General features: G+C 34.8%; 1 protein-coding gene across 8 annotated transcripts in view; it reads right to left on the bottom strand.

The window, feature by feature from the left end:
- CEP128 (centrosomal protein 128) overlaps positions 1–14,582 on the bottom strand; it is a 98,638-nt gene that overhangs the window by 73,108 nt on the left and 10,948 nt on the right. For all 8 annotated transcript variants that reach the window (XR_010364352.1, XR_010364353.1, XR_010364354.1 and 5 more), the window contains exons 9-10: positions 8,472–8,588; positions 1,322–1,405 (exon numbers count right to left, since the gene is read on the bottom strand). Coding sequence is in view for 5 of the 8 variants with exons in the window: in XM_064423695.1 (XP_064279765.1) it covers positions 1,322–1,405; positions 8,472–8,588 (201 nt within the window). In the remaining 3 variants the exon portion in view is untranslated. The remainder of the gene's footprint in view (positions 1–1,321; positions 1,406–8,471; positions 8,589–14,582) is intronic.

Here is a 14,582-nt window from a genome sequence, read left to right as displayed (position 1 = left end):
TACTAAATGCCTGCAATATTTATTTAAATTACATAAAGAGAATTTTACTTACAGGCTATAATTTTTGTACAATATTCTAGGTCATATAAAGATATAAAATAATTTATATCACCCAAAACAAAAATCACAAAAGCAAATTTTTACTGGGTTTAAAGTAAAAAAATGGAAGATAAGTTTTAACAAAGTTTCAAAAACATTGTCCCTGGATTTGAAACACAGTTTCAAACTCAAAATTAATAATGACTTAACATTTTAAGCCACCTTTGGTAAATAGTTTATTCCTAGAAGTGTTAAAGATGACATGCATTGGCAGAACTGTAATTGGTAAAATCTGTGGGGTTTCTGTGTTGTGCAAGAGGATGTATTTCAATTATTCTGGAAACAAGATGACTAAAAACTGGAAGCGCCCTAAATTTCATAAAACTGAAAGTTTTCCTAAAAACATAATATTCAAAATGTGTAACCAGAAACAGTCATCAAACTGATGACCATGAAAAACAAAACAAAACAAAAAAAAAAACACGAAAGCAAAAGCTTTAAAATATTTTTTGACTTCTTCTATAAATAGTTCAAAGATCCACTTGGAAATAAATAGAGGTTTTGACAGAAGAAATTGTTATTGTAGAGATAGCAATCTCAAGGAGGATGTTGAAAGCCTGGCAAATGGGCAAAGTAAACAGGACCAACATTAAGGGAATGAAGAGAACAACATAACATAAAACACTACACTACATGAAGACTTAGAATAAAGGGAGATACCTTTGAAAGATGCTAAACTTGATGCAAGTGGAAAAAAAAAAAACAGGGAAAGCGTAACACAACCCTAGCATCCTACTAGAATAGAAATACAAGAAATTTTGTTTTCTTTGAAAAGAAAGAGTGAAATATGGCAACAGTTCAGTAAGAGTATTAATAATAACTAAGGTGTAAAATAGCCAGCGTGAGTTAGTTGCAGGGATGAAGAAAAGCTGCTTTGAGCTGCTGCAAATAAGCAACAGCAGACTACATACAAATTCAGAGACAAAATATATAAAGAAATTGAGGATAATGCCCAAGTTATAAATTTGTCTGCCTGGAAGGATGGAAGAGTCATTAGAAGTAACATACTATAACTGAAGAGCTTTGAAGGAGAGACACAAGCGGAGCATAGCTATATTCACAGTTCCTCTGATGCAGAAAATAATCCCACAACTTGAATTCTTAAAGAGTAATGTAAGTTTTGTTCTGCTGGTTTCTCAGAAAAAAGAAGCATATACTGTAACAGATGACACTATACTACACTCATTTAAAACCAAACAAAAAGGAAAAAATTAAGTCTTACCTGGTGCTTTTCGCTTTCATATTTCACAAGTTTGTTTCTCATGAGTTCTGTTTCATCTGCTTTAACATCTTGCTTCCTTAAAACCTTTAGAGGAGAAAAATATATTGCAAACTTCATCACAAAATTTACAGAAGCCATCATTCCAAGGTTGTTAAAATAAAGAATCTGTTGATGCATTTAAGAAAGAAGATCTAGACAAATGCTTTCTGTCTGCATCTAATACATTTCCATGTAAAGCCAATGTATATTGTTATGAAAAGATAAATATAAGTTCATGCATACATAAACACACCCATGCAGAGAACAGGGACAAACACAAAGTCTAAAGCAGCACTAACATCCTTCCGATGTATAGAGCTCCAGACTCTCAAGCTGACCCCAAACACCTTTAGATTAAGGTCTAAAAGGCTCAAGAGATCCCCTACAGATTAGTTGTGCACATATAGAGAAAAAGAATATACTCTCTAACATAAAGTGTGCATGTTATGAAATTCAATGCACTGTAGTCAAGAAAACACTACCATAGGGTTGTGTGAGAAGTCAAAAGAAAAAAAAGGAAAAGGTTATTTCTTCTGAATCTGGACAGAAGCTTAAAGCCGTAGAACTACAACTGAATCAACTGAAACTTGCCTGATCAAAAACTACCAACACTGATGTGCCTTTCATGACAACAATAACAAAAAAATAAAACAAATCCATGGGGACTTTTCCCATTCCCTCTCAGACTGAGGTATCTAAAATCACATGTGTACACTTTATAAACCATCTTACAAAAATAAAATGCATTAAATATCACTTTCAAAATCTTGTCCCTCTGCAAACCAACACTATTTGCAAAACACAGCTAATCACTGGCAAAGGAAGTATTAGACATGACAGACATACCAAGTTTAGATATCTCAAGCTATGGTAACATCATTGGGTCATTTTAAATATCACTTGGAAACATCAGCTGAAAGAGATCAGTAGCCATATACTGATAATTTGCCATGAATTTCTGTAACTGTTTATAAATCACAGTTTTTATCTGCGCAACATGACCAAGCATTTTTCACACTAATCACAAATCAATTAATTAGGTACCTGAGCACAAATCTTTTACTTTCATCCCATATTTTGAAGCATAAGTACATCTATTCTTTCCATAATTACTCACTAAAACAACAAAAGAACAACAACAAAAACACATAGCCTTTCTAGAAATAAAGTTCTTTTTCCCAGTCTGTCATTACCAAGCAACATTTTCATTTTACATTTATAGGAGAATCTCCTCCTATCTTCCTTGAAATCTGTCCCTATAAATTGTGCTATTTCATTCAATTTTTGAACATTTTCTCCTCACTGTACACTGAAGAGCAATTTCAGTGTATGAAAACAGAATACAACATATTAATCAACTTCAGTGAAGCCAGGCATTCAGCTTTACAAGTTTTGGCTTTAAAAGTAGCTTTCTGGAGAAAATAAATGGCTTTATATACTTACCTCCCTCTTACAATCTCACCTCAGAAAACCTAAGGGTTTCAGTACAGTTTGGATTACTCTTCTGCCTGAACAGCTTACATTAAAATCTGAGACCATGGAAGACATTAATCATAACTATGCCAATGAAAATATTATGCCACATAAAGAGTTATACTTTTAGTCATACTGATCCCTAATCAGATAATAGAATACTGTAACACATTTAAGGTAGTTTCCTAAGTATTCAGAGATTTAAATATATCATTCCAGTCAACTATAAAACTCAACAATGTACACATTTTACTCAAAAAGGCTCCTGGGAGAAGTCCCAAAAAGCAACATGAACAAAAGCCTAAGAACGTCTCTTCAGCTAATGCTGTTTTTTGCATTACCCAAGTTCATTGGGTTTTTGTTTTGGATTGTGTTTTTTTCTTTGTTTATTTTCAATGACCAGAAGTATTGGTTCAGAACAGCCTACTTGGAATATATGATGTCTATTAACTGAAATCGACCATCAGTTTTACTAGCAAAAATAGAAGCTTTGTTATAGACAGTCAACTTTAGGCCAACTTTACTCTTGGCACTAAATTAATAATTAACATAGTACCAAACACGCATGTTTTCATGTACAAATTTGGCTAGAGAGGTCAGAATCCTAAAGAAAATATTACAGCTGGGCTGGATTCAGGAATACCAGTAAAATTTTCAAAGATTATTCCTGCTGAAACCAAAAAATGTCTCTGCATCAGTAATCCTAATTCCCAAAAGAAACCATGGAAATAAATATGCCATTTCAACTTCACTGACTGATATTCAGGCTATTAAATAGGAATAATTTCAAACAGAAATGCATCCTTTACTGTAACTGATACTATAAATATAACCTTCAGTTTTATTTTCTGCATATTGTAAAAATAGCCCGTAGCCATCTCATTTTAAGGAAAATAACAGCTCATATATAGAGAGAGATATAGACAGATACCCCAGTGTTAAAATACTGCAAAAAAGAAGTAATGTTACAGTAAATGAAACATACTACATGTGCACTACTCAGACCATGAAACATGCACTGTACCAGTAGGTGCCAGGTAAGCAGTTAATCAAAATGTCATAAGGAAATGGAAACACCAGGTCATCCACAGCCCAGACAAATGTCAACTGTTACTAACAATTCAGAAATTGTACAGGTAAAAGCTAATTCTGTGTCTCGCCTCCTTTCTGTACTCCTTTTTAAATAATATTCTCATATTGTTTTGGGCGACACTCGTTTTTTCTCCACTAAAGATCACTATATAAGCTTTCTCTTGGGAGGGGTAAAAGAAAAAACCAAACAAAACAAGTAAAGATCCAACTGATTCTTTGATTTCATTTGTTGTCCCCAAAGAAGGGGTTGAGGAAGTCAAATGTCAAAAATGGGAACTAGGAAAAGCATGCTAAGGACAACAGTTCAAGCACACACTCTTCCCTGATGGCTCCCAAAGAGCAGGCAGACACTGCCCTGAGAAGATGAAGGACCAAGGAATGGGAACAGGCCTACAGTCAACAGGATTCTCCTACCAAGATCCTCCTCTGAAAGCATTAGTGTCTGGGTTGGTCTGGAAGAGACTGACAAGGTTGATGAGGCCTTGAAGGAGGCAGGTATATAGGAGGCCACAAGAAGACAGAGAACTTCCATGTACAGAGGTCATCACAGCATGGATTTGGGAAGGACCAGCTACACGTTCCACTGCCTGCTGGGTGGTCAGCCTAGATGAACTTCTGATTCGACCAAGGAGAGCAATTCTTACAGGTCTTTATAAAGAGTTCACTAGCATAAGACAGCATTAGAATACAAATGTAACTGGCATACCTCATCCACATACACAGAGCATCTATTGAACCCCAAAACTTCAAAATCATAACTTACTGCTTCATAGACTAATTTTTCTTATACATGACGAAAACTATGGGAATGATTGTGAAACAACTCAAGTTCAAACAACTCAATCTTTCCAACATATGATAATCTTTCAAGAGCAAATCATAACTTTTACAGCAACTTAAGCCTACTAACTTTCTTAGGGTTTGGGTTTTGGTCTCAGTTTGGTTTTGCTGTGTTGTTTTTTCTTTTTAAATAAAACCAGACTTTTTGAAAGCTGTGTACAGACCACAAACTGAAACTTGCTCTTTCAGTGAGACTGATCAGTAAGTTTTTCATACTATCACAAACATACAAGCAGAAAAGCCTCAAGCTATAATTTAAAGTAAGGCAAAAATGTACCACATCCTAATCTGAATGAAAATACTTTCCCTAACTTACTACATTAGTGATTAGCATGGCTCCAAGTATGCTACCTAAACATACCAGCCAGGCATTTAACAAGGGACTACTTAGCTATTTCAGTGACAGATATGTATGAGACTTGCTCATGCTCCAAGCAAGAGTCAGATTCAAACTACAATCAAAACAGAAACCATTGGCCACAGGTGGCATAGCACAGAGCCAAAGAGCAAGTATCAACAATGCACTAAAATATCCAGGTGGCTCAGAGCACAGATCAAGTTTATGTTTGTCTAAAGAGATTAGTGATAACGATATGCAAAAAACAATATTCAATAACAGTTTTGACCATCAGTTTACCCCACTCTCTGTCCACCAGCTTCTTGCAGTTCACGCTATTTGTAGTAGGAGGCAAAGAGAATCTAAGTGTACAGTTGCACAAGGAGAAAGTTATAAAACGCTTCCTGGCCTACCCAAGTTGCTAGCTTAAGACATAACTGCAGTCACTGCCTCACCACAGTCAGTGGATTCAAAAGGTTCAAAAATGATGATTCCGTTTACCTAAAGCATGCCAAGCATGAACACATGGACACATTTCACCAAAACCCTGGAAGCCAAGCACAGAATTTTGTAAAGCCATCCAGGACATCCAACACACAGAAAAGAATGCAAAGAAAACATTTTTAAGAATGATACTTGATCTTGTTTTAGAAAATAGATATAAAAATGCAAACAAAAAGTAAGAGGTGATGGTGTCTTTATATTCAAAGAAAAAGAAGCACTGAAGTATCTCTAAATAGTTTCCATTTACACAACAAATGCAGTTGTTAAAGCAATTCACATATACATGTCAATACCCTCAGCAAGAAAAGAATATTTGTTCTTCTTTCTAACCAGAAACATGCTTATATCAGGAATATAGAAAAAATTAAGATATACAATTTGCATGAATTTGTTCGCTAATTGCTATTTTCTAATTTGCAGTAATTGCTGATTAAACGTACCAATACACACTAAGGTAAAACAGACATAAAGTGTGCAGAAAAGTTTTTCTACAACTACACACAGCACAGACAGGTTAAAGATTCAAAACAAATATGCAAATTCAAAACTTAAAGATACAACATTTTATACGTCAATATTTCTTAATGGTCAGTATACATGTAGATATCTTCCTGATTCATAATCAGTCTATGATTATAGTTATATGTAATACTACAGTACAAATAAGTTTGCACATTATACAAAAAACTGAGAGAAAGAAAAGACAGACAAGAGAAAGGCCAAAATAAATGTATCATCATGTTGTGTTAGATCCTAAAAATATATAATTTAATAATTGTAATTTAGGAAGGTGATTCGCTTAAGATGGTAAAACACTGACAAGCAGTGGTCAGTTACAGGCACTGCACTTCACTGAAAAAAAAGCAGTTAATCCTCACAAATGTCACACAATTTCTTAATTAGAGCAACTACTGATAACACACAAAAGTAAAATTTGTTTTTGTTTGAAATGTGCAACATGCAAACCAATGAAAAAATTATATCATTAAACAGCCACAAATGCTTTAAATAGTATTTCTTTGTAAATCATTCAGACCATATTAATGACAAGATTTCAAAACTCAGTCCAAACCCTACCCTCCTTTCCAGAAATGGTACCTGGGAAGCATCTTGGAGAAATAAATGAAAACAGAAGTAGACTTCAATAGAACATTATGCCTGTGCAATGATTACTGCAAGACTGAGGCCACTGTCAGATTTTAGAGTCCATCTCACTCACAATTTGAATTACAAAGACAAGAAACAGAATAACAAAATAACAAGCTCAAAATTATACAGAAACATTTCATCCAAGTAACAATTGTAGCAAAATATTTATTTACTTTATTCTCACAAGGCTACGCAGAAGTACACAAGGCAGTTCAAGTACATGCTTTTTAAAACACTGCAACTTAAACTGTATTTTAAAAAGGGGCTCCTCAGGAAAAATAACTTACAAAAATAAAGTAGAACTTACAGAAGAAACTACTAAACCATTTTAGTTCACAGCTGGACATCTTAGGGGAATAGAAGGTCTAGGATGTACTTAGTATTTCATATTCTTTTTGCATGAAATTCAGAAGATGAGCTATCAAGAACAAAGGCACCCAGCCTGGAGGCTCATGATCACATAGACTATGATCATTCATATGACCTATGAAAGATCATATGAAAATTCTTTGAACTACATTTGAACTCATCACATTTTCTTTCTAAGGAAACTATGGCAGTGTCAATGTATCTTTAGAGAATACAAGGTATCATCCCTTTAAAAAGATAAAATAAGATTGTTCCATTCTGCGGATAACATTATCAAATCACACCTATACATTGCATTAGGCATCCTTTCCCCAGTCTGAAGACACAACTGAAGAATCTAGAAGTGGACATAGGCATATTAAAGAGCAATGAAAACTGAAATTCAGTACTCTAGTTCTTTTCACCCACTAGGGCATGAACTGGAGAGAAAATGAAACAATAAGTCTTTCTAAAATACTGGCAAAAGGATTCCAAGCCTTTTGATAAATGTTACTTTTTATCTATATAGAACAAAAGCATCTCATCTTCTAAAAAATGACATCTTTGAACAGACTATAGCTTTACATGAAATACGTAGCATCATGAGCAAGGTTCCTCAGTATCACTGCACAGTATAAAGCCTTCCAAAAAATTATGTTGCAAACACTAAGAGTGAAAACCAAGGAATTTAATATTTCTTCTCAAGTATGGTAACCTATTGCACAGATAGAGTTAACATTGCAAATCTTAAGTGGAGTGAAATAAGTCACACTATGTTAAGACACAGATTTTCCAAGCAGAAGTCAAATCAAAAAGAAATAAGTATTTTTCATATGTTTTCTAAAACAAGAAAAAAAAAGCTAATACCTGTCTCAAATTTTAACTTATATTCTTAACATTTCTATTTGTCTTCTAAACAGTATTTTTTATTTCATCAGGTATTTGTTGAATAAAACTGAAAAGCAATGAAAAGTTGTCTGGCCACTACAGAGCTTTAGACTCCTTGTTGAAATAAATTAAAGTGCTCATTTGCCTGAGCAACCAAAGTTTACCTTTTAGAAAATAAAAACCTTTTAATTGAAAAAGCCCAGCTAACAACTTGCTTTTGTTTGCTTAGGATTTCAGGAAGGGCATAGGGGTCAAGTTCTTAGAAGATTTGTGGCAGTTACCAAAAAGGTTGAAACATAGTCAAGACAATATAATGAAGGACTGAGACTGTGCTTGGTATTATCTGGTCATCAAATCAATGTGAGCTGGACTGAAAGTTAAAACACGTGCCCAAGATATGAGCACTTTTGCCAATTTGACAGACAAAGGCTCACAAACGCAACTAAATCCTAAATACAAGGGAAGCTTTTGTTTGCATACCTCCTGTAATTGAAGAGACACATGGCCCAGCTGGTCCTGGCGCCTTTCTACGAGCTGTCTTTCAGCACGCATTTCTTCTTCTATCTCCTGAAGTCTTCTCTCTACCCGTTCTGATACCTTCAAAAGGAAAAAAATACATGCTGTAGGAAATTAGCGTGCCTTTTAATACATGTGAAAATATCAATGGCAAAAACGTAACCAGATTATGGGGCAAAATGAAAACAGAACATAATTTGTATTTTTATTAAAGAAGATCTAGAATGGTAGAGAAAATAACTAGTTATAGAAGTCAGTACTCCAGAAGTATCAGGCAGGGAACCAAACTGTTATCTTGCCAGCAGTATTCTCCTTTATGTGAATGCATATTTTTCTCTACAGTGGTGGTTCTACTCAAGGGTTAAATATCTCGCTATCAAGGTTAGAGCAGCCTAATGTGAAGTTGCAACACAAAAGTCTTAGCTTCCCTGTCACAAGCCTGATGAACCTCTGGAAGGACATTTCTTTCACATCTCCAGCCTGCAAAACAGACCAATGTTTGCCTCTTTCATGATCCAAAATCTGTGAGTAAGAAGTAGTAAACAAGAACTAAATAACTGAGAATGACTGTAATAACACAAAATAATTACATCACTTTAAGCTTTTCTCCCAGTATTTTGTGAATTCATGTAGAAACTAATACAAACAACAACAGGTGTTTATTATGAACATAAAAGCTCAATCAGACTAGAATACTGGAATTACTTCACTTTTGCAACTCAAGCTGCTAGCAGACAGCACCCTCTTGAGGCAGCAAATTAAATTTATTTTGTTAAAGATTAGTAAGATAAATACTTATGTATCATTTCCTCCCTACCTTAAAACTAATTACTTTAAACCACTAGAAAGCAATATATCCATTACCAAATTATAATCAGATAAAAAGAGAAAGATGGAGATAAAAAGAGATAAAAAAATAAAATACCATTCAACCATTAGCTTTTGATGTATGTGGAGTTGAGTAAGTTCTCATCTTTCTCTGCTAAGCACACTTCTATTAGCACTAGGCATATGCCCAGATAGAAAATTTTGCCATGAGCAACACAACTTATGTAGCAAGTTTTATACATCAAGCTTTCTTAATGGTAAGAGAAGTAGTAACACAAACACAATTAAGGCTACACTTATGATCAGGGCTTCACAAGGCTTAATGAACAAAACACTGGTTTTCTTTACAACAGAATACATCTCTCTGAAAACACTTTTTGTTTGTGCAGCCAGATGAACAGTCAGCTTACAGGAATATTGTATTTTTTTCCTAAAACCATCAGGAGATGACTGATACTGCGTCAAACCACACACTTCATGAAGATATGAAAGCTCGGCAGCCATAATCCAGAAAAATTACCTACTAAAAACTAATGTATAAAAAAAGATAAAGACCACATCGCAATGTTTGTTTGGACAAGTACCGCTTAGCGTTACTTCTCAGAATTCATAAAATACTCCAGCTAGCAGAAACAATGTTACCATGTAGTAGGAACAGAAAACAACACTGTCATTAAACTTGTTATATCTTTGCTGAAACCAAGGAAATAAGTCATCTTTTCCCCCATACATATCTAAAATAAAGAAATGAAATAGTTATCTTTTAACATTTTTTTTAAAGTTTTGACTATGAGCTTCTGTCTTCAGAAGCATTCTCAGCTCTCTCATGCACCTTTTTTCAATGAAGCACTGCCTTAATAGCTTTAGCGCTATTAAGCACTAATTTAGTGCACTAATTATAATGCACTATTAAGAAAGAAAAATACAATTTCGACTTCACAGAAGATTTAAAAGTAACATCACCCCCAAAGATGACATTCCAAAGGAGAGTTCAGTAACTTTTTCACTGTCATGGGTCTAGCATGCACAGAAGATAATATGACATAAAGGCATCACTAGACAGGCTTTAGATTCCTGCAAAGTTCAGATTTCATTACAAATTATCATTAACTCAGAACAAGTAAGAAAGTAACTTTATGAGGTGATTTGCCTTGCCTGTGACTTGTCAACTCATTCCAGAACACAATAGTTGTACTATTTCTAACAAGGTATGGAAATTTCAGTTACAGACATAATTCTCTTTAAGAAACTAACCAAAAAAAACCCCACAAGCAACACAAACTGCCAAACAGTTTGATGCTACTTAAAGTTCCTATTTGCTTCCCATACTTTGTACATTGGTATGGTATTGGTAACACCTTGGCATTTCAGCAAGGCTTTAACCACCCACAAGAATTATGTTCCCTGTTTTTGTAGCCTGCCTGACCCTTCTAAGATTGTCACAGAGCCTGTGGCATACAACAGTAGGGATTAAAAAAAAAAATTAGTAACAATTAATTTATTAAGTAGTACATGAAACTTAAAAACATACTTGTCTTCCTTTGTCCCAAATGACCTTGACTCAGAATACATGAAAGTATTCACCTCTGACTGTTATCAAAAATCTTAGTGTAGACAAATGCTTCACCAAAGGACAGTACAAAGAATATAGAGGCTCTACACAATGACATTAAATGCTAGCACTAAATTACTGCATTTGGAACATATCAGAATGTGATTTCAAGCATGCATTTCTAGCAACACAGACTATCTGAAAAATAATAATGACACTAGAACTGTGTCTCTACATACAGGTTTCAGGCAGCTTAATCTGTTTTCATAGATTTTGCTGCTATCAAAAAGTTCCACCCCTCCCCCACAATTAAATAAAAAGAACAGAATGTCCTTTTTAAAACTAGGGTGACATTTAAGTCATGCAGCTAAATATAATCTCGTGGAAGATGCTGCATGCTTACTGTACAAAAAGCACCATCCTACTTATTGAATTTCTGCCCTGTTTTTCAGCTTTTTGTAATTTCTAGTGCAAAAGTCCTGCTAATAGAAATCTATTTCAACAGATATTTTCTGCTGTTCTTGCTATGACCCGTTTTATCATCAATGCATACTCAAAACAGGAGTATTAAAATCACAAAAAAACATAATTTTTTCAGAGATATATCCTTAAATAATGTTAAACTTTTCCCTCATGGTAAATGATAATATGTGTTATACCTTTTACAAGTCACCTGCGCAGCACCAAAATTCCTTATACCAGATCTTCTGAGGGACAGTTCATTATCTGACAATAATCCCAGCCTCTGAGGTATCATAACCACAGTAACTCCACGTAAGACCCATTTCACTTGACTTTGTTGTCTTCTTTCAGAGACAGTTCTACCATCATTTTATAACAGCATAAAGGCCATGAAGAGTACTTGACTAGAAACAGGCATCCAACTATGCAACCTTCAATGTCATCTGTTTTTTATATTGGCATGGAAAAGCTCTCTTTACACGTAAAAAATGGTGCTTTGATTGTGATGTGTGAATCCTAAAGTACTCAAATGCAGCATCAAAAAAGCTCTAAGAATCATAAACCCTTACAAAAATAAATTCTGAAGTAGTGACTCAGAAGAACTGTAGTGACTTAGACCATTATCATCACAAATCTACAAACAGACAATTTTCAAACAGCCCCAAATATACCAAACTGTAAGAATTTAGACATATGTCTCTAAAAAATAAAAGACTTAAGGACACTAAACCGAAAAAAATGTTTCTACCATGAGCTCATCCCATGACATTATCAAGATTTCAAGTTGACAATTTATTGCCAAGAATCATACAGCAGAATATAAATACAAGGATGGCAATGCTTGAGGTGATAAACAATCCCAAGCCCAAAGGCACTAAGGACAAAAGTTCCTGAACAACTTTGCTTAATTCAGAATTGATAGTCATTGGTGCAAGTGAGTTGAATAGGACATAATACCTTTTTTCTCAAAACTTCCTTATTCAATCTCATTAGAAGAATTCCTAAATACATACACATACTAAAGGATGTCAAATATCTACAATAACAGACTCTAGTTTCTACATGCACTCTAATCACACGCTTTGCTATGCATACCATGAGAGTTATTTTTATTTGTAATATCCATACTAAATCCCTCTTTTTTGCATTTACCTCATCTCACTGATTTTGCCAGCCTCATCAAGTAATAGGAGATCACTAGGCTTTGAACAAGGGCAAGGGATCCACACCTAGGATCAGAGAGCCCTGGTAAAGCAGCAGTACACAATGATGCTACCACTGGGCTATTCAAGTGATGGGGAATTGGCTGGACACAACAGTCCATTAAGTCAGAATTTTTCGGCCTGAAAAGTAACACTCTGAAAAGCCTCTGAAGAAATTGAACAACCTCCCAAATTAAAATTAGGGATGAAAAATTAGATTTAAAATCCAAACAAATAAACACCCTACAACAACTAACAAAAAAACCCAAGACAAAACACATCAACCAAAACACATATACACAAAATAACCAAAAAAGCAGATCACCAACAAAGCGAATCTATTTTGAGAACCCCTTGCTATAAGATAAGAGCATAAAGATATGCAAGTTATAACAAAGACTGGACAAGTTCCAAAAAATAAATCCACAGAGTGAATATTTCTCAGTACAGAAAGCAGACAGATCACTTCCAGACTAAGAAGCTCCTCACAAGTGATTAGACTTCTTATTGGACAAAATTATCATTAGATGACTTTCTGTTCTTATATCGTACAGTAACTTTCCACTTTTTGCCTATTCATCATACATGGCTAGATCCTTCCTAATGACCTATTTCTTCTGCAAACTGAACCCGAGCTATTCTTCTATCTTTTCCAGGAAGCCTTTGAATTAGTGGCCTTTTTTATTTTTCCCCTCTTTCTTTTTTTCACCTCTCCTCTTTCCAATCTTCTTTCCATCTGGCTTTATGATGTTCTTCATAAAGTCAGAAATCATCAATGAGCAGAATATCACAGGTGAGTTCTTACTAGTGCTACAAATAAAAATCATCTCACTGCAGCTTACTGCAGCATTTGTGTCTTCACTAAAAGAATATCAGTAAATATTTCAATTTTCATAGCTTTATTGCATTATAATGTTCCCTCCCAATAAGAAACTTACTCTTCTGATATTGCCCTTACCATTAATATACTACAGGAGACTTCCTTGTTATACCTCACCTCTCTCATTTTTTGCTTCTTTCAGGTCAGAAGTTGTAACCTTCAATTTAATATCTTGAAACCCTACTGTAGGAGGTCAAAGAGCTAGTTATTTCTTTCATTAATGAACAGACAGTGGATGCCTCCATTCCAGAGGATTGAGGAAGGTTTGTTTCTCTCACACAATGGCACTGAACAGTTGTAATGTAGACAGCTGTAGCAGCTACTTTCTTGAGAACCACCTTGGTTAAAACTGAGTTTGCTAATTTCCTAGTACATGAAAGAGAAAAAAAATAAGTATACTGAGAAGTCTGCTACAGGAAAAACACAGCATTTTCCAAGTATCAAGAATTCTTTATCAGATAAATTTACTTTATCCTACCAGGCCACTAGGAGAAATCAAAATTAACATTCTAACAAAGACAACTCCATCATATTTTTCTACAAAGGATGACAAGGCAAGTCTTCTTTCCCTGATGGACCTTATCACATCAAGAACTGGTACAGATAGTGTCTCTTGAATCAATGTCCAATTTAATCTAGAAACACGAATTTACACAAGTACATTTATTAAGTTTGCTGGTACCAAGCAGCATTGTTGGATACCAACGTTGGTCCATGCCAACGATATTGTTATCGGTGACAAACATATCAGTACGGCCCTTGACAGAGAATTTAGTACCAATTCATGCAATTTTAGAGCAAGATGAACCACCTACAGGTAACTATGCACATATAACACTTGCTCTGAAAAGTCAGCTTTGCTACTAGTACCACAGTAAATGCTTACATTAATCATACACTCAAGTCTTGTGTGTCAAGAACTACATACAGAATTCTCACCTACTAATCACTGGGGTGATTCTCATCTTCCCCTGTTCCTACAGTTTGAGTTTGATCTCAGTAGCAGATCTCTTTCAGATTTAAGTAATACAGAGTGCAGTCAATCTACTTCCAGCAAATACAGAAGACAAGAAAGAAAAGACTGTCATGGCTGTCCTGCCTCCTTTGCTACATTTTGTCAGGAAGACTTTAGAGAAGTGTACAGCCCAAAC

Source organism: Passer domesticus, chromosome 6, assembly GCF_036417665.1.
Source record: "Passer domesticus isolate bPasDom1 chromosome 6, bPasDom1.hap1, whole genome shotgun sequence".
In the NCBI taxonomy this organism is placed as follows: domain Eukaryota; kingdom Metazoa; phylum Chordata; class Aves; order Passeriformes; family Passeridae; genus Passer; species Passer domesticus.
Note: the sequence above shows the minus strand (reverse complement) of the source record. Positions and strands in the feature narration are given on the sequence as shown.